At 44.2% G+C, this 27,727-nt stretch overlaps 1 protein-coding gene across 2 annotated transcripts in view; it reads left to right on the top strand.

Annotated features, from left to right (window-relative positions):
• Nucleotides 1-27,727, top strand: part of ARHGEF3 (Rho guanine nucleotide exchange factor 3) — a 313,291-nt gene that overhangs the window by 245,675 nt on the left and 39,889 nt on the right. For both annotated transcript variants that reach the window (XM_060109490.1, XM_060109489.1), the window contains exon 4: nt 25,972-26,079. Coding sequence is in view for 1 of the 2 variants with exons in the window: in XM_060109489.1 (XP_059965472.1) it covers nt 25,972-26,079 (108 nt within the window). In the remaining variant the exon portion in view is untranslated. The remainder of the gene's footprint in view (nt 1-25,971; nt 26,080-27,727) is intronic.

Below are 27,727 nucleotides of genomic sequence, written 5' to 3'. Positions count from 1 at the left end.
GTTTTTAAAACTCTTACTTTCCCCCAAGGCCGCTTGCCTCCGCCCGGCTTCGCCCCAGCCTCCGTTCTACCCGCCGCCTCTTCCACCCCAAGTGTGCCGCGGAGCCCAACTGGAGCTGCCACTGGGCTGCGTAGCCCCGAGCCGAGGGCCCGCGGAAGGAAGGGTCCAGCCGCCGTATACCGCCGCGGCTCGGGAGGGGGCTTCTGCGAGGCGGCACCTAGGAGCTCCCTGGAGCTCCCTGCAGGGCCCCGCCCACTCCCCCAGCCTAGATGGGCGGGCTCGGTCTAGGCTCCGCCCCCTTTTAGCTGGCGCGTCAGTGTCAGGTCGAGCTAGGCTAGAAGCCGGCTGTCAGTCTCCGTGTAGCCGCTGCAGCCGCCCGGCACCGTGGAGCTGGGACCCCCTTTCGCCTGGGAGTTTTGTGGTCGCATCGGGTCAGCGGTGACATCTCAACGGGCAGGCCCGGCAGCTGCCATGGTAGCCAAGGATTACCCCTTCTACCTCACGGTCAAGAGAGCGAACTGCAGCTTGGAAGTACCCCCGGCCAGCAGTCCAGCCAAGGACTCCGAGGTAGGGCCTCCACCTGGACCTTTCCGGGTCCGTCTTTCTCTCCATCTCTTACTCTCTCTGCTCCCTCCCTGTGTCACTGTCTCTCTGTTTCCATCTCTCACTCTGTGCATTCCTCTTCCTCTCTCTCCATCTCTCACACACTCTTTCTGTCTCTCTGTCTCCCTGTCTCCATCTCTAACTCTGTCTCTGTCTCTCTGCCTCCCTTCCACCCCCTCTATGGATCAAGAGAGCACCACCTCCTCTGTCCCCATCTCTCTTCCTCCCAGCCAGAGGACAGCAGCCTCTTTGCCCCTGCCTCTCTTTTGCGTCCTGCAGGGCTCTCAGACTGTCGATCCACTCCGAAGAGGGACTTACTGCATCAATGGGCTTGGTCGTCAGGGAAAAGCTACACTTTAAAAAAAAATAAATTTATTTATTTTATTTATTTTATTTTTGGCTGCGTTGTGTCTTCGTTGCTGCGACTGGGCTTTCTCTAGTTGCGGTGAGTAGGGACTACTCTTCCTTGCGGTGTGCGGACTTCTCATTGCAGTGGCTTCTCTTGTTGGGGAGCTCAGTCTCTAGGCGCGCAGGCCTCAGTAGTTGTGGCACGCAGGTTCGGTAGTTGTGGATCGCGGACTCCAGAGCTCAGGCTCAGTAGCTGTGGTGCACAGGCTTAGCTGCTCCGAAGCATGTGGGATCTTCCCGGACCAGGGCTCAAATCCCTATCCCCTGCATTGGCAGGCGGATTCTTAACCACTGCGCCACCACGGAAGTCCAGGGAAAAGTTACCCTTTAAGCACAGGTTTCCTCTTGCAGGGGTTGACCAGGCAGGGGGACATTCTTGTGGACCCCTCAGGACATCTCATCTGTCAGGCTTGGACTTGTAGCTGTTTGGCAGCAAAGACGGGTCACAGCACCTCTGCTTGTCACCTGTGGCCAGTGGGTGTCATTCACTTGGGTGTCTGGGAGCTAAATGAGTAATCTGAGTGTCTCCCACATGGATTCTTAAAATGAATTAAACTCCTCCGGGCAGTGGGAAGCCCTCTTGGAACATTGAAAACATTTCTCTTCTGGTAACTTTCCTGTGCCTTGAGGGTAATGTGAGGGAGTCCTCCAGGCTTGTGTTTAGTCTGCCTTTTCCTCCTGTGTGTTATATCTCTGGCAAAGAGCTCACTGGCCTTAAAGGTTGGGTTCAGGTGGAGGAGAAAGCGTCCCTCTCTTTCCTTGAGGATCTTGGGGAATACGGTTGCTTTCATTAGACTGCACCTTTGCTGTGGCTAAGCTGTAGTGGAACCCACAGGACCCAGATCATCATTTCCACTGGTGTGTATCTGGGAGATCTCCACTCTCCCCCACCACGACCAAGAAAGTCTGGAGGCAAATGTGCATCCGGCCTTGTCACAGTGCTCTTGGGGGTCCACCCACCTGCCACCCTTGGGTCTGCTCAACTATGTGCTCTTGGTTCACTGAATTATGTATATTCGGGAGGACAGCATCAAAGATTCATTGCCTCTAACAAGAGCTGCTCCAAGCTGACAGGACTCCAGACAGTCTCAGGTTGTAATCAGCTTTCTGTAAGTTGAGTGCAAACTAACTTCTCACCCCCATCCCCATCCCACACCTCAATTCAGTTGTGTATTTTCACAAAGGGTTTTTGTTCCCAGCAACTGTGGAAGTGTGATGGCCTTAGTGGTGTTTGGACTCTTATTTAAGTTTTGACAGGATAGTACCTGCATAGAATTCAGGTTGTTCAGGCTTGGAATGGATATATGATTTTTCAGTGGGAACTTCATAATTTAATGACTGTGGGAGCAGTGAAGCTAGTGTCCCCTCAGACTCCTTATGGAAGGAAACGAAGCATAACCTAGTTTAATGAATAAGTTGAATTGGGTCAAAGAAAATAATAGTGAGAATAGCTCTGGACTCTAACTAGTCCCTTCCTGCTGTCACTTAGTCCTGTATTTTTGTGTAGTTTGGCTAAAGGCTTAGGTATAAAACCCATCTGTTTAATCTTTTCTTATTCTTGTTCTTAGAATATAAATATATCTGTATATCACAAATGTGGTAAGAAAAATGTATCACTGGTAAGAAAAATGTATCACCAGATGTCAGATATCAATTTTCTTCATGGTAGCTGAATCCAGATTATAAAATGTGACTTATTTTCCTTTCATGGGGAGGTTCTGGTGTGAGAGTAAGGGTGGGAGATGAACAGTTTCCAAAATAGTCGGTAAATATTTTTCAGGTATCACTGTTTAGGATTTTTTTCCCCTAGTGTTTAAATCAGAGTAGGAATATCTCTTTTGCTCTATACTCCTCGAGTCAGAGGGGTCCAGTCCAGTACCTCTCCTAGCTTCATTAATCTGGCATATCGCTTCCTGATAATGGCGATAGGCAAAGTTGGAAAAAGAAACTTAAGTGATTTGGGGGCTCGTTTTCTGTTTTGTTACCAGTTCAAAAGACAGCCAGCCCTTGTAGGCCTCACTTCTCCATCAGCAGTTAACTAAAATCATATTTTCTACCAGCAGGTGTCATCAGCATTTTAAGTGTTTAAAAAACAGCATACACTAGTTGGCCTTTTGAAAAACATGATTATATACTTGTTTATAAGCTAGGCATCGATGGTGAATTCCTATGAGAGTAATTTTTTAAGATCAATTTCCTTGCAGGAAGAATGTGGTTATGCTAAAAAGAAGGATTGGCCTGTCCAAGGTCTTTTTTGACCTTCAAAGGTAGTTGAAGCAAAGCACCTGTGCCCTTTAACTCATAATGGCTGTTCCTTTAGAATTTGCTATGAGGAGGACAGTGGGCACAGCACTGCATGGGCAAGTGCCTTCTAGCATTTGTTCCTGTCCCTGCAGCAAGCATGCAGGGCAAGAATCGTGGGGAAGGGGCGGGTGTCACTGATGTGCATTTGATGCCATACACTTGAGCAAAAATGTGCAACAATAAACATTCTTTTGAAAGCACATCATAACAAAATTTCTACTTGGGATTTAAATGATTTGTAAATTTTTAAATCTCAATGATAGTTTTCAGTGATAGAAAAAAATGATATATTTTAATTTTTTATTTTCTTTAAATTATCTATTTTAAATATTAAAATTATTCTACATGGATTATGACATTAATACAATACGGCTCCTTAATCTATTATTTCTTATGACACAGGTATATGAGTTGGGTTGCAGATGTCTAATTTTAATACCATAACCAGCTAGGTCCTTCTAGCTCTAACCATTAGCTACAAAATCTAAGGAGCTTAGTTCATCTTAGTCCATAGCACTAGACTTTCACAGAGAAACATAGTATCATGTGGACAGCATTAAGCTTGTTTCTTCTGATTCATTGATGCAGCTTTGCTCAACTGATCTGTTTTATATTTATTGGGTGCTTACTTCTCATGCCAGGAGGAACTGCTTCTTCTAGGCATATTATGTGCTCTGAACACCTGATTAAGTCACTCAAAGAAAAGCTGTTAGTGCTAATGAATTACACTGATTCCAAGTTAAAAGCCACTATTTTCCCATGGTGACGTTTGCTTTTATAAAAAGAAGGCTCAGAGGCTTCCCTGGTGGCGCAGTGGTTAAGAATCCACCTGCCAATGCAGGGGACATGGGTTCAAACCCTGATCCGGGAAGGTCCCACATGCCACGGAGCAACTAAACCCATGCGCCACAACTACTGAGACTGTGCTTTAGAGCCCGCAAGCCACAACTACTGAGCCTGCGTGCCACAACTACTGAAGCCCATGCAACTAGAGCCCGTGCTCTGCAACAAGAGAAGCCACTGCAGTGAGAAGCCGGCACCACAACAAAAAGTAGCCCCTGCTCGCCACGACTAGAGAAAGCCTGCGCATAGCAATGAACACCCGATGCAGCCAAAAATAAATAAATAAATCTATTTTTTTTTTAAAAAGAAGAAGGCGGCTCAAATGAGTGTATATGTTGGCTAAGGATGCTGGAGCCTCGTGAGAAGGTTTTAAGAGTTTGGGGTCCATTTAATGAAAACACAAAGTGGTGATTCTGTTATTTCTAAGAATTTTTGGACAATTTGATGGACAGCTTACTTTTGGTTTTAAGATTCACTGTCTCAGATGTTGGTCAAGATTAGGCCAGATTTAGTTAGTGGTATTTGTAGTCATTGCCTTTGTCTCTCTTGTATATGTCTCTGACTTGTCTTTGTATATGTACTAACTTTGACTCAGCCAGTAGCCTTATGCAGAAACTTGGAATGACCTAAAAAATGATGGAATTCTTTTTCTAAGTACCACATCTAATGTCTCACTTGAGAACCCAACAGTGTTGTAAGGTTAACATAAAGCATGTATTATTCTCCCCACTTTATGAATAAGGATACTGAGGGGAAGTGACTTGCAGAAGGCCACTAAGAAAATCAGCAGCTGAGCCAAGACCCAATGTCAGGTTTCCTGTTGGATTGTCTAGTGTTTAATACCAGTGTACCTTGTGGCATCTAAGGATGTTTACCTCTGTGAAGAAAAAGGTGGGGGGGTATGCAAAACAACAGACAGGTAAAATGCTTTTAAGATATTTTCTTTTAAATATGTAATCTTGAGCACTTTATTAACTGAGGAGGTACCTTTCAAGCTTCAGTTCTAAAGGGCAAGGTGAACTCTATGCCCCGCCATAGTTTATGCCCTAGTCAGTCCACATGTGTATTTGAAATATACGCACCTGGAGCTGTGTTCATTACATACCAGCTGGAGAGCTAAAGGGGTCAGCTGGTTTCAGTAATTTATACATTTCTTGGAATTTGTATCATATAGTGTTTAACTGACCATATATACAATCAACTACATGGAAATAGTTCTGAGGAGTTATTGAAGTTAGAATCTTGGTGTTTCATCAGGTGATTAAATAGACTCCGTGAATCATGTGGCTTCAGATGTTGCTGGGTGGGGAGCCACGTGAATGGTAGAGGGCTATCACTTGCTGATAGGATCTGAATATGGTCATCGGCCATGAGTCTGAGGCTTGTTCAGTTGGATCAGTATCTTGGGGCTCTTGGTCCTCCAGGATGCACATGAACTAGGAATAGGTTTATTAGAGAAAAATATGTTGACATGTGCACATTTGAGGCTGTTCAGGGCATCAACTCTGGAATAAGACTGCCCAGGTCCCAGTGCTGTCTCCACTACCTGCTAGTGATATAGCCTTGGAAATCTACTGTGCTTTTCACTAAGCCCCAGTTTCCTCAGTGGTAAAATGGGCATGATGGTGGCTCTCCCATATGAGATGAGTCATGTACAGTGATTAGCACATAGTAAGTGCTCAATAAATATCATCATCATCAAGACCTCTGTATCTCAGAAAGATTCCTAAAACAATTTTAAGAAATATGATCACCATCCTAATTCCCTGAATGCTGTTTATACACATCAGTGCAACAGGGGCCTTACTATAAGTCCCCTAATTGTCCTTATAGTAATCCTTTGAGGTTGGTATAACTGCCCTTTATTGTAGAAGAAACTGAGGCTCAGAGCTGGCTAGTGGCCTTTCCAGGATGGCTGAGCCGGTAGATGGAGGAGCCAGTATTCACACCTCAGTCTAACCCTGAAGTCTGTACTTTCCCAACCACATCACGTTGCCCCTAAATGACTAAATCACTGGTCTCCTCACCACATAACACATGAAGGGTGAACCCGGCTGCTGGAGCAAATTGCCTCATGGTCAAAGGCCCATTTTTTCCTGAGTGTCTGGATAGGAGACCCACCATTAGTCAGCGCTCTGGCAGCCACTTCACAGAATGGCTGTGACCCACAGCAGTGAGGTTTGCAAGCCTTTGTTTGGGAGGGCTTTGCTAACTTCCGTCTTGTGTTTCTCAAGACCAAGCAGCTGGTCTTTGGCAGAATTCCGCATGCTCAGCGCTATGGAGGTGACCCTGTTAGTTCTGTGGTTAGTCATCTTGCTTACCTACATTAACCACCAGCCTTCCACATAAACCAGTAACTGGAAGCCCCTGCTGCCATCTGGATATTTGTAAATTGTGTCATTTTCTCAAGACACTCTGTGATTGCCTATATAATCCTGGACCGGTGCCACTGTTTTCATAACTGAATTAAAATAAATTACTGATTATAATTTTGCAAAGTCCTGTGTACATGTAATTGTTACTAAGGGTGTGTGCGTATCTGGAAGGGCTCCTTCATTTGTGATGTGTGCACGCAGTTGCCTTCCATAATTTGTCAGCTCTGGTAATGGGTACAGGTCTCACACAAAATGTGGAAATTGCTGTGATTGTATGGCCGTTTATTCTCGTTGCGTTGGCTCATGGACTATCAGGAGTACAGGCCAGTGGCTTCTAATGCCTTCCGTCTTTTACGACTTGACACCGGTTGTTAGCTTAGAAGAGGCTGTGGCACACATTAATCAAGAAAGTCTTCCAAACCTTTGGCTGGAAAAGGAGTGGGTCTTTCTAAGTCTAGAAACACTTGTGCCTGGACCTTCTGTGTTTGGGCCATTGTGTCCTTTTGCAAGAAGGCAGCTGATTATTAGTAAATTAATTGGAGCTGAACCAGAAACCTTAACAGTAAGTTCACTAGACTTTTTGTTTCTTTTCTTTTTCTGGCTCTTAAGATGAGGAGGAAAGGAGTAGCAAAACAGACTTTTTTCCGGGGATTTATGAAACAAACAAACAAAACTAGCCTCCAGGAAATGACCCAGGGTCATAGCATTAGAGAACCTGAGTGGGAAAGGCGTATTGAGAACATGAAGCCCAGGTCTTGTCCGCTGCTGGATCCATTTGATCTCAGCTTAAACACTTCCAAGAACCTTTTAAGTCTGTACATTCCATCCTTGTTCAGTGTAGATCATGAGAAAATCCTTTCTTAATTGTAATGTTGCTTTCTCGAGCTGAATATTATACAGTGACACTTCCTCATGTGTTATCTCCTTGAGTATTTGAAAACTCTCTCCCTACCATCTACTCCTACTCCATACGCGTGTGCTTGCATGCACACACACATGCACTCACAACACACTCTTCCACCAGGTGCTTGTCTTCTCCTGGCTAGATGTCCTGGTTCCTCTAACTTTTCCAAATGGGACATAATGTCCAATCTCTTTCTCTTTCTTGCATATTTCCATCGGACATCCTCAGTGTCCTCTTGAGTGTTGATCAGCCTAAAGACACTGTATGATGCTGTATCAACAAACAGGATTTCTTTTATGTTTAATGTGCTTCCTTAGACAAGAGAAGTAGACTAATACATTGAAAAAATTTTTGAAATAGAGGTGACAGACTAAAGATTAATCTTTGTCATATGAATAATTTATACAGATATAAAAGAACACTCCAAGATGTCCATTGACAAATGGGCAAAAAGACAATAATAGGCAGTTCATACACAAGGAACTATGAAAGTAACATTGTTTTAAAAGTTCACTCTAATAGAAATTATAGAAATGGAAAAGGCAAATAATTGTAAGATGATATTTCATACCTAATCGATGTCACAAGTATTTTAAAGACATGATAAAACCCAAAGCTGGGGATGTTGAAGAGAAATAATTACTTCTGTGTGGAATGAGGGGACTTGTCAGTGCATATTAAAAGACAAAAATCTTCGCACCCAGTATTCCAGGTCTTGAGGGAATAAAGCTATGTGTCCAAAGTTGTTCATAATGACATTATTTGCAATAATGTTTATGTTTTATGTTTATACATTTTATAGGTTTCAAAGTACTAGTATGTTCTTTGCCTCACCTGAGTATAATTATCCTCATTTTAAAGATAAAGATACCAGGAGTCAGAGAGGTTCAGTGATTTTCCCAGGATCACACAGCCGGGAATGGCAGAGCTAAAAGCTTGAAATCTGATTGTCTGATTCCAATCTAGTGTCCTTTCCTACTTTCTTATAACAGCCAGAAGAGCCAACAACCTCTCTGACCTATAATGAGGGAATGGCTCCATGTACCGTGGCCTCTGGCCCAGGGGTCAATGACATCATTTGAGCCGTTACACACTAGCAGACAGAAATAACCTAATGTTCCTGAGAAAAATAAAGAGGCGGAAAGTTGAGCATAATTATATACGTGATGTAACCAATTTAAATATATATCTATGCACATGGGATCTAGAGAAGTGGGGGAAGGGATGCTTCAATCAGAGCATCCCCCTTCCTTTGTCATTGTGATCACTATAGCAATGCCACTCAGTGCTCAAATAACAGTCAATTATTTTCATATGCATTCTCTCCTTTGAATCTTGCACAGCTTAGGGACCTGTGCAAGGCAAGGACTGTCCTCTTGGTCTGTCAACTGAGGAAACAGAGATTCAGAGAGATTAGGAGGCAGGGCCGAAATGTTGGTCCCTCCTTGACTAGCCTTGACCTTTTGGCACACCAGAATATTGGCTTAAGCCAGCCGTGTTCCTGAGTGAGGTCGGTTGTAAGCAGCACTATTTTGGGAGAGTTCAAAGTGAACCCCATTAAACTTAGCCTGAACACTGCAGGCAGTGACCTCACCTGGGGGCTAATGGACTGGTGGACCCTTCCCTTGGCCTGCACTCCTGCAGATCCAAGTGCAAGGCCTTACTTTATATTTGACGTGAGATCCCTGTTAGAATAAACAGAAAGCCCACAAAGAATGGATAGACACAAACTTCTGTACATGTAGATGACATCCCTTAAAATGATGTCTTTCTGAGCTCTGCAGATGTAATTTGCACCAGAGGTGATAATTAAACGGTAAAAACAAATAGAGCATTTCCCCCAGGGTACTGTTTCCATAGATACCACTAGAGTTGGCAACCTGACTGAATTAAATAAAACAGAGAGCCTATGTCAGGACTTAGAAAAAAATAAAGTTAAATGTTTATCAGGTGTCATACATTGTCAGATTTGGAGTCTTGCTGGAGGAAGAAGCTGCAGAAGGGAAAAGGGAACCAGCCAGTGGGTAGAGAGAGATGGAGTTGGGCCTGATGGCCAAGGGGACCGAGTGATAAGGTTTCCCTCTGTGCTTTCTGGTCCTGACACAAGGCCAGTGCAAGCTCCCTCCTCAAGTGTGTTATCTTATATTGAAATGCTAACATTCCATAACCCCCAAGTGACACAAGCATGTCAAGAATGACCCCAGGCAACTACAGAGAAGATAATTAAAGGTCACTGGTGAAGACGAGTGTTCTTATTTTTGACTTCACAGAGGTGGGGGAGGGGGGAGGGGGCCCATCTGTATCCTGTTAGGTTTTGGCCGCTTTGGTTCATTTTCTCACACCTCATCAGCCATCCTCCTTGCTGGTTGGTGATTGGTGATTGGTGTGGTCTTGCAAAAGGGGTCTGACACCACTGTGAAGAAGGCAGTAGACTGAAGAGGAAAAAATTGGTGGTAGCTTAAGTGTCAACCACAGACGCACAGTGAAGAGCCCTTGCCTTCCGCCTCAGCTGTTTGACGGAGCCTTTTCGGAGAACTCTGAAGGAGACAGCATCACAAAAGACACCTGGTTTTCTCCCGTTAAGTCTCTGAGTGTTTTATTCCCAGACTTCAACAGTTTAGAAGAGCGAGCCTTGGTTCTGGCTCAACATCAAGAAATCTTTGCTTTGGTGGACTCTTAAATGCTCATCTGGGGGCTTCCCTGGTGGCGCAGTGGTTGAGAGTCCGCCTGCTGATGCAGGGGACACGGGTTTGTGCCCCCGTCCGGGAAGATCCCACATGCTGCGGAGCGGCTGGGCCCGTGAGCCATGGCCGCTGAGCCTGTGCGTCCGGAGCCTGTGCTCCGCAACGGGAGAGGCCACAGCGGTGAGAGTCCCGCGTACCGCAAAAAAAAAAAAAAAAAAAAAAATTTCTCATCTGGATTTCTTTAGCAGCAACTGTATCTAATGGTTCTTACAAGAGTTTCACTACTAGCTGGGGACAGGGCGCAAATAGGCTCAGCTTCTTGGAACCTCAGCGTCTTTGTTTCTGAATGAGTGGACTGGGTTAGATCTTTATTTCCCAGAAGATGGGTTTCTTACCACTTGTGGTAGCTCAAATGATACAGGACAAGGTGACAGGGAAACAAGACACAAAATAATTTCAAATCATTTTCCCGTAACAATTCTCTTCTGATCCTTCTCATTATGTCAAGGAGAAAGTCTCAGTTTGCAGCTAGTGTGTCTTTAATGCCTCTCTATCAGTTGCTAATTTCCCTTTTTAACAAAGCACAGGCCTCAGGCAGGCAAGAGTCTCTAACAAAAATTTAACAATAGGGTTCATTTTTTAAAGGTAGTTTCTATTTATGGCAGGTGATAGTGATTTTCTGTTTAAGGCAGTGATAGAGTTTATTTTTGCAAAAAGTTTACTTAAGTAAAAAATGAGTAATTTAAGGAAACATTATGTAATAGCTCAGAGGATATATACACAGGGCAAAAGATTGGCGTGATGGTACCGAGAGTTTGGATGCAGTGCATTAGGCGTGTTCTGAGGCCTTTCCAGGGTTAGCACTCTGCAACAAAAATTTCCAGGTTTGGCCACAGCCACTTACAGACCAGAAATTTGACCTTTGAGCATAGGACCTAGATTTCAGGTATTAAGATTTTTAAATAGATAAAAAAGCTGGCTTTAATGTGACATAGAATACCTTTATGGACTAGTTGTTAGCCAATTTAAAAAAATAAAACTGGATTTCTGTTCTAAGAACAAAAATCTTGTTTTCTTTTCAAAACTTTAAAGTTCCAATATTCCAGCTGAAATCATTTAACCCTTCTTCCTTTTCCCCTTCACCCTGAGGGAAGGATTGAACAAGATTGCATTTTAATTTGGGGCAGCCATAGAGTGAGTATAGTGATTAGAAACTTGGATTTAAGGGTCACACTGAGCTGAGTTTGAATCCCAAACTTGGCCACTTGTGAGCCAAGAGACCTTGGACCAGTGACTCATCCTCTGAGCCTCAGTTTCCTCATCTGTATAATGAGAACTTCCAAGGGAATTGTGAAGATGAAATGGGCATGCAGAAGGCTTCCACAGAGCAAATGCTCCACAAACCATTAGCCTCAGCAGCATCTGTTTTGCATGTCCATCAGTTGAGTGGAAGCTGTGGACGGACATCCCTGTCCAGTGGTCTGCTACAAGGTCACCCCTTCCTTTTAGGAAACACCCACCCAGTTTCCAGGGATCCGAGTTGGCACTGGGCATTATTTTTTGAAAAACAACATGTTCCAAACACACTGGCAAGCTTCACATTTATTCCTGCCAGGTAGGATGAAAAAATTTAGTGTGGTTTTCTAGTGTTCCCAAAATGACTCTCCCGTAGGGGGTGGGGTATGAGCTTTGGGTAGAGAGGCTCCCTGCTCATGGGAGATGAGGAGTGTGTCATCATCCTCAAGGCCAGCTCCCACCTGACACGGATCATCCGGGAACCTTACCCACATTCCAACCGCAGACACAGACCCAGGGAAGGTGAGGAGGATTAGGTTGCTTTGGGTGTTCTTCATGCCATACTCATTAGCAGCACACTTTAATTATAAACAGGTCCTTTGTTAGAAATGTGGGGAAACTCCATAGCATGAGGGATACAAGTTGGTGAAGAGTTGGACAACTAAAAATGACTCCCTGTGCTCTTTGCTTGTCAGTAAATATTTGTGAAGACCAGACTCTACCTAGCTTTTTCTTTTTTTTTCTGGGTTTAAAGAAGAGAAAGTCGTGCTTTTGACCCTCAAGGAACTTTTCCTTGAGTTTGATGAGGTCATTCACAACATTAAAGTACAGGCAGTGATTGTCAATCAGCAGAAAGCTGGGTGGTGAATTGGCAACCTCATTGGGGGAGTTTGGCAGACTGGGAGGGGGTCATCCAATGAACCCCCTGGCGCTGGATGCTAACACACCAGTCCCCAGGCCTGCCCTTAACACTAGCATGGCACCTGTGCGCCTGGCTGGGCGCTCTAAGATGCTGGGGGAGCACCCAAGAGGGGCTGCTGATTCCAGAATGACAGGGCTTGAATGTCAAACCAACAGCTCCTACTTCTTCACTCCCTCCATCAGTCTCTTCTGCCTCTACAGTCTGGTTTCTTCAGGTCTCTCCTCACCTGGCTTAGGAAGTGAGCAGTGCTGTGGTTAACAACCCAGGCCTTGTAGCGTAGCAGCCTTGTGCTCAGTCCTGGCTCCACCACTCACTACCAGCTCTGTGACCTCAGGCAAAGCTCTTAACCCCTCTGAGCTTCAGTTGTCTGCTTTGTGAAATGAGTATATTAATAGTACTGACTTAATAGAAAGCAAGGAAATCATGCATAGAACACACTTTGGCACAGCCTGGCTCAAAATTGCCCTCAATATTATTACTGTTATGTTGTTACTGTAAAAGGAAGTTGTGTATCCAGGGAAGCCGGTATGGGGGTTGCCGGGAAAGCTTTCGAGTCAGATAGAGTTGAATTTGAATTTCAGCTCTGCCAATTAACTACTGGGTATGACTTGGGACAAGTCACCTCACTTCTCTAAACGCCTGCTTCCTCTTCTATAAAATGGAGTGATGGGATTGCTGTGTGGAACAGATGGGTGAGTGTATGTGTGTGCCAGCATCTGGCACCAGGTGACCCCATGGCTCGTGGTACCTCCTCCTCCCTAGCCAGGGGTCCCCCATTGTGTACATAGTGCTTCCTTCTCTTCTTTTTTTTTTTTTTTTTTTTTCGGTATGCGGGCCTCTCACTGCTGCGGCCTCCCCCGCTGTGGAGCACAGGCTCCGGACGCGCAGGCTCCGGACGCGCAGGCTCAGCGGCCATGGCTCACGGGCCCAGCCGCTCCGCGGCACATGGGATCCTCCCAGACCGGGGCACGAACCCGCATCCCCTGCATCGGCAGGCGGACTCTCAACCACTTGCGCCACCAGGGAGGCCCTCTTCTTTTTTTAAAAAAAAAAATTTTTATTGTTGTTTTCATTAGTTTAATCCTCAGATATCTTTTTTTTAATTGAGGTAACATTGGTTTACAACATTATAAAAGTTTCATGTGTACAACATTATATTTTGACTTCTGTATACATTACTTGACTTCCGTATACTCACCAACAAAAGTTTCATTTCCATCCATCACCATACAGCTCACCCCCTTTACCCATTTTGCAATCCCCCCACCCCCTTCCCCTCCTTCTCATGACAAAATCAGAAGAGAAGAATTACACCTGGGTCAGGGGTGGGATGATCGACTTCTCTGCTTCTAGAAAATTGCTGGAATCTGTGAGTAGGTAGGGGCCCCGGCAACATGTAGTTTATTTAGTAGCAATTCTGGAGGCTTTGTAGGGCCAGGCGGCCCCTCGCCACCCCTCTGCACAGCCCTGCTTTGTAAATTCAGGAGCGACCCAGAGCCCGACTCCTAAATGGTGGGGCAGAAGGAGGGAGCGCCTGGCTGGTAAATGAGCCTCCCCCCCGCCACCCCTGGGGGTGCTTAGGGCGTTGGGGAAGTCTTTGTCAGGTTAGACCCTCAGTAGTCCCCCAAAGGAGCCCTTCCCTCTATAGCTGGCCCGTGCTGGAAAACTCGTGGGAACTTTGCCCCCTTCTGCCACAGGAGCACTTTACTTCAGGAATAAAGAACATTTTTCTTTTACCACAAAACTGCCTTTGTCTTTCCTGGAAACTTTTATTGGCACCCTTACCACTGAGTCTCCAGTGGCAAAACCAAACAACCAAATCACAGGTTTGTATTTACTTCTTTTAAGTCAACTGCCATTGTTTATTCATTTTCCCCCTTGTGTCTTTGTAATTGAAATGAACTGCGTGTGATGTGGGGAGAGAGCTGGGTCTCTGAGGCTTCTGCCTCCTTTGTCAGCGCAATACATTCTTTTTCAAATGCACAGGCTTCTGAATTTTAATAGACTGTAGATAATGATACATCTGGTTGCATATTAATTGCTGAGAGTTAGAAATAACACATAATCACTATGTTTCAAGGTTGCAAGTGTACAGCAGTGAGAGTCAGGATTTGTTATGAGCCTTTGGAAAAATCCATTGTTAGTGGGCATTTTTAAATTCCTGTCATTAAAAATGTGCTACGGAATAAAAACTGTCTTAAAGTTCAGTCTTGTGTTCTGCATGTGTGCACGAACACACACACACACAAACACACACACACACTTCCCAAGGAGTAACATTTTGAAGCTATTCATCTGCTCAGCTGGGGTGTGTGGGGCAACAGCAAGGCCGTATGAATCCATTGTAGATTACCTACCTCACAGTTTCCTGAACAGCATGCTTTGTACCTTATTTTTCTGCAAACCTTTGCTTAGTGGGTGGTAAGATGTCAGCTGAAAGCCAAAGCAGGAAAGTTTTAAAATATTTTATTTTATTCCCAATTCAGTCAGTCCCTTGTGGCTGTGTGACTGGTAGCTTTTTCCATTTTGAATAATCAGGTTTCAGTGTATTCTGTTCTCAGTCGAGAGCAGACTGTTCTAAAACACCCAAGTGCAGTGTTCCCTGATTCTCAGTGGAGGCATGTGCTGCTGAGGATGCATGTGGACCAAATGATTTGAAAGGATAAATTGTGCTAGGAGGGACAGCTGGGGTTACCAGGGAGCTCAGCAAATGTATTTTCTGTTTCTCTCTGGAAGTCACATCTCTGCAAGGCTTGACTGCTGAAAATCATTGTTCTCATCGAGAACAGAAAGAGGAGGGGGGTCCAGGTTCTTTTCATGAAGACCTGGTGCCCTTGGTCAGATATCCCTGTAGGTTTTACCCAGCAGCTGAATGTGGGATTCCTCGTCTCAGCCTCGTCTTCAGTCAGATGGCAGATCCAGCCGTTAGCTTTGTTTGCCTGCAACATGTCTGATCATCTCAGATTCAGCTGGAACACGCTGTCCTTCCTTTGAGATTGAGATCTGCGCATCCTTTTCCATCTCTGTACTTCTTTTTCCTCTTCTGGGAAGCTAAGATAATGCTGAGCTTCAAGGGATGGCAGGTAGATAAGAGAGAGGACATGTCAGTGGATCTGTGTATGGTCCTTTCTGGAAGCCAAAAGTAACATGTTATTTTTGGGAGAAATTCTACCCTCCACCTCTGACATGGCTTGAACACCCAGAATTCCTATCATTGCCTAATCCCAGATAGTACTGGGATCAGGCAAGATTGGAGACCAGCCCTTTTAGCCCATAATTCAACAATGTGGGGTGGGGAGGGGTGGGTGGGAGGAGTTCGATGTAGACCTCATGACCTACCCACTTGGGTGCACTTCCACCACTCAGGTTCTTATCTTAGGATTTCATGGTTGATGTTTTTCTCTGCTTGGACATAGCCTTGGATCTTGCCAAACCACTCCCAGTTTTGCTCTATCCAGCCAGAGCTTGACTAAACAGATGATAAAACTGCCGGAAGAAAGGGAAGGCAGGAATGTAGAATCAAAATGTGGTCTCACAGCAGCCCGAGTCCTCGGTGGCCAGAGCATGTCATTAGTGAGATAGTGGCAGGTAACATGGAGCACCAGCTTTGTCCCTGGGAGGCTCAGAGCAAAATCCAGTGCTGCAGGGAATGAATGAGAGCAGAACAGGCTGGGGATGGCGGGGGGAGTGTGGGGGGAGATCACACCTCTCCTTGGACATCAGTTTCAAGGCAATAATTTGATATTTACAGGCAACAACTTATGGGACAGGCTTGTACCGAGCACATTACACACATGATCTTATGTCACCTTCCCAACAACCCTGTGAGAGGGTCGGAGAGCCACCCTCACTTCACAGGGCATGAGACCAAGCCCGTGGAGGTTACATCGTTGGCCCAAGGTCATAGGGTATTCAGTTCATAGGGCACTGTCCTCTGGCTGGAAAGGTTGGCTCATATTTTATCCTTAGATCCTTTGCAAAGAATCAACACATTTGGGGGGCCAGAGTGATAAGAACTTTGTCACTTTCAGCACAGGCTTTCTGCTCATCCTTAAACACCAGGGAAGCCTCAGCAAATGTCCTTAAAGTGCCCTTGAGGTCTGTACACACCAGTTCCCAAACCCTGAAGCAGAGGTGGAATCCCCAGTGCATTCTTCTCCCCCTACCCCTCCAACCCAGCCCAAGGGGAAGCCAGGGAATCCCTTTTACAGAGATAAACAACTACAGAATTTATATCCCACCCAGGGGTTTCCAAGAAGTCAATAGGAAATGACTAGCCGAGACCCCAGAACCACAGAGCCCTTCCTCTGGGCCTGTGGCTGTGATTAGGCCACCGCTGCCACCTCCGGCTGACTTCTTGGCGTCCCCCACCCAGGAATGTGAGGCTCTGACCCCATTTTCCAGACCTGGAGATGGGTGTGGCGTGCTGTGGGCACATTTCTTCTGTGGCATTCTTGGCAAAAAGGCATAACCTGGCTCTACTCATGAGAAAACATCTTCTGGGCCTAAGGTTGTCTTCTCTGTAAGGGCCACAGAGGCTTGAGTCTGCTTGCAGCTCTCACACTTTTCCAGGAGGTCAAACGGTTAAAGCGCTTCAGCTCTGAGCATCTGGCCCTTTCTCAGTGACAGAGTAAGAGCTTTGCTTGATGATCAGAAAGCATACGTGGAGCCAGAGACTGCAGAGAGAGCTAAATATTTAGCTTCCTCTTTCTCTGAAGGTCTGTAGTGCCATGTCTGGGCATGACCAAAATGAGTTTCAGGCGATGGGCTAGCGTTTGCTAAAAGGAACTTATCGGGGCGAGGGTGTGCATCTCTCCTTCTGCCCAAGGTTAAGTAATAGTAACATCCTGTGTAAGAGAACATGAATGTGGTTTTCTACTAAACTCCAATATTTTAGGGCTATTTATTAGATATTTTTAATCATGGGCCAATTTAACCAGTAGCAGACTAATAAAATAAATTTGGGCTTGCTGCCAGGACAAATGTTGACTTACCCTTGTAATGTTGACTGAAACGAATAACTTTGAAAGTAATTGAGGAGTGAAACCTTAGCCAAAAACACAGTGTCTGAAACAGTGGTTCTGTTTTATTTTACTGGCACTGCTAAGAGATTTTGTTCGTAACCTAGGCTGCTGCCCACCTCGGCTCTCGGAGAGTCCCAATTTTCCAAGGTTTTGTTTTGTTTTCTGTTTTTCGGCCCATAAACCACCATTCAGCAAAAATGAATATCCCCATGGCAGAGAAGAACAGGTTACTTTTCCAGTGCGGGAGCAAACAGTCAATGATAATGAGAGGAATAAAGATAATAACTTGCTTGAGGTGCTCCCTCAGAAACAAAATGGTATGCCAGTAACATTTGCCCTCTCAGAGTTTGTAGTAAAATCAATTGCTCCTCCAGGGTATACTGGATGAAATCCATCTAACTCGCCCCACACTCACCTTTCCTTCATTTTGCCATTCAGTTTATACAAATATTAGCGATAGTAGTTTGCCAGCATGTGCTTTGAACTTGAAGGAAGCAGGGGAGGCCTGGAGGAAATGAAGCCAGGATGACCACATGAATTGTCATAAAGTGTGATTTCTTTCTCTTCTCATTTTTTTACTTGCATTTGATGGGAGCTGTGTTTGGGGCTGGAACTGAACATCCTTTCAGAGGCTTATGCCAGCAGTGTCTGAGCTTAGTCCAGCATCCCCCTCTGATGCTCCTGCCCTAAGCAAGACCCCCCTAAAAGCAACCACCTCACAGGCTGACCTTGGCCAGAGGCCGTAGGTGCTGACTGGCTCAAGCCAAAACAGACTTGATACACATGGAATAAAGATCATCTCCCCAACCTTGATGTGTTCAGTTTTACGGCCCCAAGTGTCGATGGTTTAATCTGTGGATCTATCCAGACCATTTTGTGCGTGGTGTCTCCATCAATGCTTCTTAGCATGGCCATGAGGGGAGGCTGGAGAAATCGTCAGCTCCTCAGCACAACAATCCAACACCCTGTCTACAGCTTGGCCATGAGACTGAACTAACTCAGAGTGTCCTGTGGATTTTATTTATCCAGGCTCTCCTTAGTCCCCAGTAGCAAAAATACAAACAAAACAAAACAAAGCCCCCAAAAGGCATTTTTTTCTTTTAAAGAAGGAAATTAGGGTGTTTTCCTTATAGCATCTGATGCAGAAAGAGTTGGGCCATTTCATCAAAAAGGAAATCTAATCTCCCTTGGATGCACAGTGCAAGGCAACCAAACCTGCAGCTGGAGAAAATAAACACAAGGGTGTGGCCTCCACCTTTGAGATTAGCCAGGAGGAAGGTATCAGGGATTCTTCCCAGAGCTGTTCCTGGTGGTTTGGCAGAGTCCACAAAGCCTGTGGGACCTTTGCTGAAATCACCTATAATCACCTGGCATTTTTAGGGGGAAATTATAGTTCTACTTTTGAAGACCTTTTGCTCCCCTTGTGGGTTAGAAACCAATAATTCTGAAATGCGTTTGGCCTAATCAATGAAGCCAGGTTTCCGTTGGAATTTGGGCCTCATTATTTGCCTTTTAACTTCTAGTAACAGATGACACCAGGTCAGTTAGCTCTGTGCCAGGGGAAAGAAAACAAACAAAAAAATTTTTAATGGAAATTTTGGAGTTAGGAACCATTATTTCATTATTGTTTTTTTCTATTTCCAAAAAAATAAGACGAAGAGTCACTTGCAGGCTCCAAAGAAGCTCCCCTGCTTTGCTCCCCTCTTGCTCAGACAGCTCTGCGACGGGCTCCTCGTTGCTGCCTCTGTGTCCTACATGCCCCTGTGTTCCACTGTGTTCTACCTGCTGAACACCTCACCTGCCCCACTCCAGCCAAGGCTTACTCTCTTGGGTGCTCTGCCTGGAGCAACCTTCTGGTTCTCTCTGTGCATCCAGGAGACATTCCCCCAAGGGTGACACGTGTACCCTTCAATGAAGCCCACTTTGCAGATGCTGGGTAAACACTTGCAGAGCTGAATTCCAGAGGATGCACGTAGTCACAAAGAATCTCTTCCGTTTATGCATATTAATTACAAAGGGAGTAGTAGTAACTTTACAATGGAGAAATCCAGCAGATACCTCCTGTAGGGCTGTTGTAACAAAGTACCACAAGAGGCGAGGCTTAGAACAACAGAAATTTATTTCTTACTCTTCTGCAAAGTAGAAGTCGAAAATCAAGGCGTCAGTAGGGCCATGCTCCCTCTGAAACCTGCAGGAGAATTCTTCCTTGCCTCTTCCTAGCTTCTGGTATTTGCCATCCATCTTTGGTGTTCTCTGGCTTGTAGATGCATCACTCTAATCACTGCCCCCATCATCATATGCTGTCTCCCTGTATGTCTCTGTCTAAATTTCCCTTCTTATAAGGACACCAACGATTGCATTTAGAGCCCACTGCAATCTAATATGACCTCATCCTAACCTGATTACATCTGCCAAGATCCTATCTCCAAATAAGGTCACTTTCACAGGTGCGGGGGTAGAACTTCAACATATCTTTTTGTGAGGGCCACAATTCAACCCATTGTACCACCATGACCAACTGGTCCAGGTTAATGTCACCAGTTATAAGATATAGTGACATCATGTCCCCCAGATATGACACACCAAGAAGGGCACATCACTTCTGTTGTATTCTTGCCAAAAATGCATAATCTGAATCCAATCATGAGAAAGCATCAGACATGTCTAAATTGAGAGATATACTACAAAATAACTGACCAGCACTCTTCAAAAGTATCATTGTCACAAAAGACTGAGGAACTGTCACCGATTGGAGGAAAATATAGTGATATGACAACAAAATACAATGAAAGGGTGGGAAGGCCTTGGCAGTAGGAGGTGTCAAGGGAAGTGAGAACATGAGAATATTTGTGGTGACCTAGAAGTTGTTTGTTTGTTTGTTTTAACATCTTTATTGGAGTATAATTGCTTTACAATGGTGTGTCAGTTTCTCCTTTATAACAAAGTGAATCAGTTGTACATATACATATGTCCCCATATCTCTTCCCTCTTTCATCTCCCTCCCTCTCACCCTCCCTATCCCACCCCTCTAGGTGGTCAGAAAGCACCAGCTGATCTCCCTGTGCTATGCGGCTGCTTCCCACTAGCTATCTATTTTACGTTTGGTAGTGTATATACGTCCATGCCTCTCTCTCGCTTTGTCACAGCTTACCCTTCCCCCTCCCCGTATCCTCAAGTCCATTCTCTAGTAGGTCTGTGTCTTTATTCCTGTCTTGCCCCTAGGTTCTTCTGACCATTTTCTTTTCTTTTTCTTTTTTTTTAGATTCCATATATATGTGTTAGCATATGGTATTTGTTTTTCTCTTACTTCACTCTGTATGACAGTCTCTAGGTCCATCCACCTCACTACAAATAACTCAGTTTTGTTCCTTTTTATAGCTGAGTAATATTCCATTGTATATATGTGCCACATCTTCTTTATCCATTCATCTGGTGATGGACAGTTAGGTTGCTTCCATGTCCTGGCTATTGTAAATAGAGCTGCAGTGAGCATTTTGGTACATGACTCTTTTTGAATTATGGTTTTCTCAGGGTATATGCCCAGTAGTGGGATTGCTGGGTCTTTAAGTTTAAATGTTTCAAGGTAGCCCTCTCAGCTCTCAGTTTCCCAGCCATGTGGACCTTTCCCTATTCTGGCCTATATCAGTTGAGAATTATTGAAATTCAGTAGTGGGATTTTTTTTTTTCATTTTACCAGGTTTCTTCTAATTACTGTTGATTCTAGATGATGTCTGCCTCTTCAGTATCCTTTCTCACTAGGCCCTCATTAACAACTGAAGTAAAAATCTCAGATGGCACCTGTCTGCTGCAGTTCAGCATTCACTAGTACATTCGCAAAACTGTTTTCTGTCCATTGAAATAAATCTTTGTATTATAGAGCATTTTGACCACATACCATCTTAAAATCAGATTTCTACCCCTTATTTTTGACTCAGCAGTACTTGGAAGTGGAACTCAGGATTTGAAAGTTGCCTAGTATAGTAAAGGTGCTGTCAGAAAACAGTATTTTGGAAATTAATTTTCTAGAATCTTCTACAGTGTCCTCTTCTCTACTGAGCAAAATACTTAATTGAAAATTGGGGAATCTCCCGCAAAAATCATCTTCCTTTTTCTAATGAGCAGGGGGAAAAAAAGGCCTCAAGCCCTCAAGAATGGTTTCTGTATTTGTTAATAGTTGAAAAAAAGCAAAAGAAGAATAATATTTTGTGACATGTGAAAATTATATGAAATTCGAATTTTAATGTCTATAGATGAAGGTTGAATGGAACATAGTCACATTCACTTATTCACATACTGTTTATGGCTGATGGTAGAGATGAGTAGTTGTGACAAAGGCTGGACAGCCCTCAAAGCCTAAAATATTTAACCATCTGGCCCCTTACAAAAAAGTTAGCCAAGCCCTGGAGTAGGGCATGGGCTCTGGATCCAGCCTCCCTAGCCTAGGTTTAAATCCTGGCCACCTTTTTTAGCTTTCCCCATCTTTAAGATGAGGATCACAATAGTGGCTACCTTGCAGGGCTGTTAGGAGAATAAATTAGTAAATATGTGTAAAGCATAGAGAAGAGTCCCTGCAATGAATATGAGCTCATTATTATTATGTAATAATTCTAGAGCTTCTCCATCACTCTGAGATCATAACTTCCTGTTTAACATGAGGATGATGAAAGCCTCCTAGAAGGTTACTGTTGGATGACACGTGACCCCTGGGTGTGCAGTTCCCAGCACATCTCCTGTCACACAAATGTAGCCCTGCATAAGGCTTCCTGGTGTTTCTAAACATTTGAAAGACTTTTTTTTATGATTCCATCGACTCATGGGCAAAAGCATCTGCTAGCACAGTCGTTTCTCACCTCTCTCTTGCTCCTGGCCAGGTGTAGAGCACCAAGAGCAGTGCTGCCCTGCAATAGAGCAGTCAGTCCTGTGCTAATGGCTGCATTTCTGGCCCCTCCTGGGCTGTGTTTGTAACTCAGTAAAAGCAGAGTCTCAGGGAAGCTACAGACGTGATGTGAAAGACTCTCCTACTGCTCTCCAACCCCACTCTGGCTACAAAAATGAAGTGCAGGGAGAATGAGTGAGGGTTTCCTGTATGCCACATCTATTAGAATGGAACTATTTTTTAAGGAATAAGAAATAGTGCCAAATTATATTGATATGATAGGCATTTTCTTACATTGCGTATAATGTGCTTTGGTTTTTATCTTTTAGGGGGAAGAATAAGGAGAGGATAAGAACTGTATCCCCTAGGGAAGGAATATTAAAATCTATTTAATTAAATCTCACATTAAAAATAAAATTATATGGAGTGCTTTATTCTCCTTTGTTTGTAATTCAAGCACAAGAGATATTTAAAATTGCTGAATCAATTCCTTTATGAAAAATACGACCTCTATACCTTTCTTCATCCTCTCGTTCCCTTCTTCCCACCTCTTCCTTCTTTTTCCCATTCCTTGTCCTCTGGAAAGGTGAAGAAAAATATTTGATCAAAGTCAGTACTCCTTCATGATAAAAATTCACAGCAAACGTAGCACAGAAAGGAACTTTTTCTACTTGATAAAGGGTGTCTCTTCCATGCTCTCAGCAAATACAATACTTAATGATGAATCCTTCATAATAATTACTTCATAATTCGGAATTAGACTATGGTACCTGCTATTTCAGCTTGTAATCAACAATATATGGGTAGTCCTAGCCAGTGCAATAAGACAAGAAAAACAAAAAAAGCTGTAAGGTCTGGAAAACATGCAAAAAGGTTGTTATTCAGAAAATACTGCCCACACAGAATACTCAATGCCTTTTTCTTTTTTGTTTTATTTTTTTAACCTCTTTAGTGAGATGTCCTCCTGCCTTGTCTTAAAATTGCATGGTGAGGGTGGTGTCTGCACTTGAAACAGGACTCTTCATTCCTGGGTTTAGCAGTGACCTTGCCCAGCTTAGTCTGGCAGCTGAGTTGTTGGATTAGGAGGCTTCTGCAGGTTGTGTTCTGTCATCTCTCTGTAAAGCCTGAAAGCATCCCTCTTATTGCATTTGCTAGTTCTCAGTAGAGCTATTTAACTAGAATCTGGAAACATTTTCCCTGAGGCTCCTTTTAGACAGCAGTAAAATGTAGCTTGAGACATACTGAGTAAATGGAAAAGAAAAATCAAATTAGGCCAAGAATTTTTTTATTCTCACTGAAGCCCTCAAGGAGAACACCATAATTCATATTTGACTCATGTGGGTCAGGCATAAAGCCTCCTCTATAGATTCAATAACCTGTAAATGTTCTGGTTGTGAAATTGCACCTGCCCGCTTTGCTGGATCAAGCACTAAATCATGCAGCAGTGGTTTCTATTTTGATTGTTCGTTACTTGGGAATGTCAGATTGCCAGAGAGCAGCCCAGTGTTTACTTCCAAATGGGCAAAACCTTAGGAAAGGAGTTTTAATTACAATCTCATGTAGCAACACTGCACACAACTTGCAGAGGGGCCAACATTTGCACTGTGCATACATCTTATAGCTGTGCAGAAAAACACCCATCTGACTGGCTTATGTGAAATGGGCAGCAAAGTCAGCAGAACCTAAGAAAAGATGACACAGCAAGTGGAACGGAGCCGAATCTTCCCTCATCCTGCCAAGCATGCAGGGCTCCCTGCCCCTTTTTAAAGCAAGAGAAGCCAATTGGCGTTTGCCCTTCAACTTCCCTAGTTTGATACAGAATCTGTGACCTAGCAGATTTAGCCGTTAATAAAACAGAGACCTAGGAGTCAGTGGGCTCTGAGGTACGTGCAGGATTACCTGAGACCAAGTCCTGATCCCCTAGGAAATCCCCCATCTTCTCACTTGCTGCAATGCAGTTTGTGCCACCAAAGGTGGTATATCACAACTCTGGCATTTCCAGCCAAAGCAGGAGCCATTCAGGGGATGCTCAAGAGGCTGTGTGTGTGTGTGTGTGTGTGTGTGTGTGTGTGTGTGTGTATTCAGTATGCCCTCTGGTAGTGGAGCTCTGACGTAAAAAAATATTTTAAAAATTCTCCTCTGGGCACAGATACTCAGGAGCCAGACACTGGACAGGGAGCATCCTTGAAGGGCGCTGTCACCTGGAAGCAGAAGGGCTATTGGATCTTTCTCTTCAGCATTTAAATAATTGTAATGTGATGTCTCTCATGTTCAGAGATTCATCCTTTGCATTTTGGAACTAAGCCTTCCCAGTGTTCGGAGAGTTTCCTGCTGTCGGTTCAGCTCAGCATACCAAGAGGCTGGAGAGGTACCCGGCAGCCCAGATTCATTCTCCGTTTTGGAAGTATTTGCTTCGAGAAATCATGAAGTCACTCCTGGCCATGTTGTGGAATTGTTTTGTGCTTTTTAAAAAGCCTTTTAATTTTTCTATTTGAATGCCAGAAAGGTTGGGTCTGTTTCAGAGAATGCTTCTGATTTCTGAGGCTGGCAAGGGCATAAACTGACATGAGAGTTTCTCAGCAGAACTCCAAATTCAGGCAAGATTTTTCCAAGCACCTACTATGTTCAAAACACCCTGCAGGGGTATTCTAGAGAATCTGAAGTTCTGGCTTAACTCTCAAAACTTTGAAGGCAATGGCTGAAAAAGAAAGATGAGCATCTTGAGGCTCCCTTTGGAAATGATTGAGTTTTGCCACAACCATTGGCAAGTTTGGTTTTTTCCATCAAAATTTGGTGTCTTCATGTGCTGTCAGGCATCTCCTGCAGGTCAGATGGAGCTTAGGAAGACAAGGGTAACTGTTCTCTTTGTCTTTGGAAAGTGTTTTGTCTGTCATCTCTCTTCCACAGCCTGTTGTTTTTATTTATGTAATTCTCATCTGCAGAGTCATTGGTATGGGTAGGCTCCCCTCATCCATCAGCTTGGTTTGGGGTAACTTGCAGATTTGCATGTTTTATGTGGAGGTGATTTTCAAAACTTGTGGCTATGTATAGTATAAAAACTGATGCTCATGGTAGGGTTTTCTCTCTATACATTTTCTTTTGCTGTCTGGTTGTTATTAACAACTATTAATATGTGCATTTCAAATATAATGTAGTTACAAAGATGCTTTGTTAAGAGCCTAGCAATAGAATAACTTCTTTAAACAATATTTTTTTAATTTGGTGTACTTAAAAAAAAGATTTTTTGTGCTTTAGAAAAGCCATTACATATTAGAAATTTTGAGAGTGGCTTCAGGTAAGTTGGAGAAAAGGTTTTTTAAAAAGATGAAACCAGAAGCATCAAAAGACAACTGCCTGACAAGGTCATTGGATGGGAAATCTGAGGCAGCTTTTCTCTACAGGAGGGGTTGAAGAGAATGATGCTACTTAGTGGAAGCCTCTGATTTAAAAGCTGGCAGATATATTTTGGGTGAAGGGAAAGGAGAGATCCCTGCCCATTTGCTGTCCACTCAGAGGCTGCTTCTGTTGACATCCCTCTGCCATTTCTCCTTCCCCGGCTCCTAAGCCGGGTCACCTCCACACAGCTGGAGTGAGACAGAGCACTGTTCACGTTCCACAGATCGGTGTGCGGCCAGCAGCTTGTGGGGTGGGACAGGACTGCAGAGCGGAGTTATGTTGTCTTCGTAATTGACCTTGACATTTTCCTTTCCTTTTTTTTTTTTAACCCTACAGGAGCCTAGTAATAAACGAGTCAAACCTCTTTCCAGAGTCACATCCCTAGCAAACCTCATCCCACCCGTGAAGGCCACACCGTTAAAGCGCTTCAGCCAAACCCTGCAGGTAAGAAGGACACAGTGGGCTCATGTTTGCAGAAAACCACGTTGTGTGGGAGGAGCCATCCCTGTCCTACCTGGAACCTCCCCTGGTTTCAGATTGACATGAATCAATGCTTATTTCAACAGAAGACAGCAAGTGAGGGGACTGAAAGGAAGAAAGAGATGTTTTCAAGCTGTAAACTGGTGTCAGGCAGAGTCCCTCAAGGTGTAACTGGAGGAGTCATCTCTGTTGGGCTCCTCACAATTATATTTCACAGTCCTATGCCCCATCCAGATGCGCTATCATAGGTTTTGTCCTAAAATATCTATGGGCCTCCCAAGGGAACCAGCACATGATGTAAGTTGGAGGGCAGGAGAGCCTAGTGATTTAGACCAGGGTCTGCAAACTATAGCATGTGGGGAAAAACTCAGCCCACCCCCTGATTTCTTATGGCCCTGGAGCTAAGAATGGTTTTTACTTTTTTAAATGGCTGGGAAAAAATAAAAGAGGAATGATATTTCACGACCCATGAAAATTATATGAAATTGAAATTTCGGTGCTATAACTAAAGTTTTGCTGGAACACGGGCACGCCTAAATGTTGATGTGTTTTCTGTACCTGCCATTGGACTACAAAGGCAGAGTTGAGTAGTTGTGAAAGGGATCTTATCGCCCACAACACCAAAAATATTTACTATTTGGCCCTTTACAGAAAATGTTTGTTGACCCCTGACTGAGAACAAGGGCCCTGGAGTAGCAGTATCTCATTTCTGTCCTTGGCTCTGTCACTTAGAGACTTTGTCACCTTGGGCAGATAACTTCATATCTCTCTAGGTCTTGCTTTTATTCCTCATGGATACATTGGGGGATGACGCTACCAGCTCATGTATAGAATTCTTGTAAAGATTTACAGGATAGTGCATTTCAAGGATTTAGCATAGTGCCTTGGCCTGTAGTTAGTAATCACTTAGTAATCACTAACTTCCTAACCAGCTAAGGTGTAAATATTAACTACTATAATAATTCTTTGGTTAACAGGTGGTTTGTAGTTCTTGTTTGTAAACTCCTGATAAAGTTTATCTTTTAAAGTGAAAATCGAGATTTGCCTTAAGGCCTTGGGCCCAGTATGATAATCATAAAAATCCTCTTGTAGACTGAGGCCCACGAAAGTCATGCCATGAAAAGGCTCACCTTGTTCAGCTGAGGACTAGTCTCGAGTCCGCCAGTTTCTTACGTGTCCTGAATGCTTTTGCTTAGCGGTATTTTTATCTTGACTTTCTGAGTCATTAAGGAAATTGTGGACCAGGGAATTCCCTGGCAGTGCAGTGGTTAGGACCCTGCACTTTCACTACCAAGGGCATGGGCTCAATCCCTGGTTGGGGAACTAAGATCCCACAAGCCGTGTGGTGTGGCCAAAAAAAAACAAGAGTTTCTAAAAAAAAAAAAAATTGTGGACCAGCACCCAAGGCTTATGACGCATGCTGTGAAATCTGTGATTTGAGAACTGTTTGAAGTCTCCCTCACCCACTCCTGTCCTTGTTACCACACCATTCAGCCAACGTGTTGTGACTTCGCACAGCCCAAGCTCTTCTCCCCACTTTCCTACAGGTGCCGTCCCTCACCAGTGCTAATCCCTCCCTGCCCATTCCTCTGTTAACTCTGCTAATATTTCT

The sequence above is a fragment of the Mesoplodon densirostris genome, chromosome 10 (assembly GCF_025265405.1).
Source record: "Mesoplodon densirostris isolate mMesDen1 chromosome 10, mMesDen1 primary haplotype, whole genome shotgun sequence".
In the NCBI taxonomy this organism is placed as follows: domain Eukaryota; kingdom Metazoa; phylum Chordata; class Mammalia; order Artiodactyla; family Ziphiidae; genus Mesoplodon; species Mesoplodon densirostris.
This window is presented reverse-complemented; position numbering and strand designations above follow the sequence as displayed.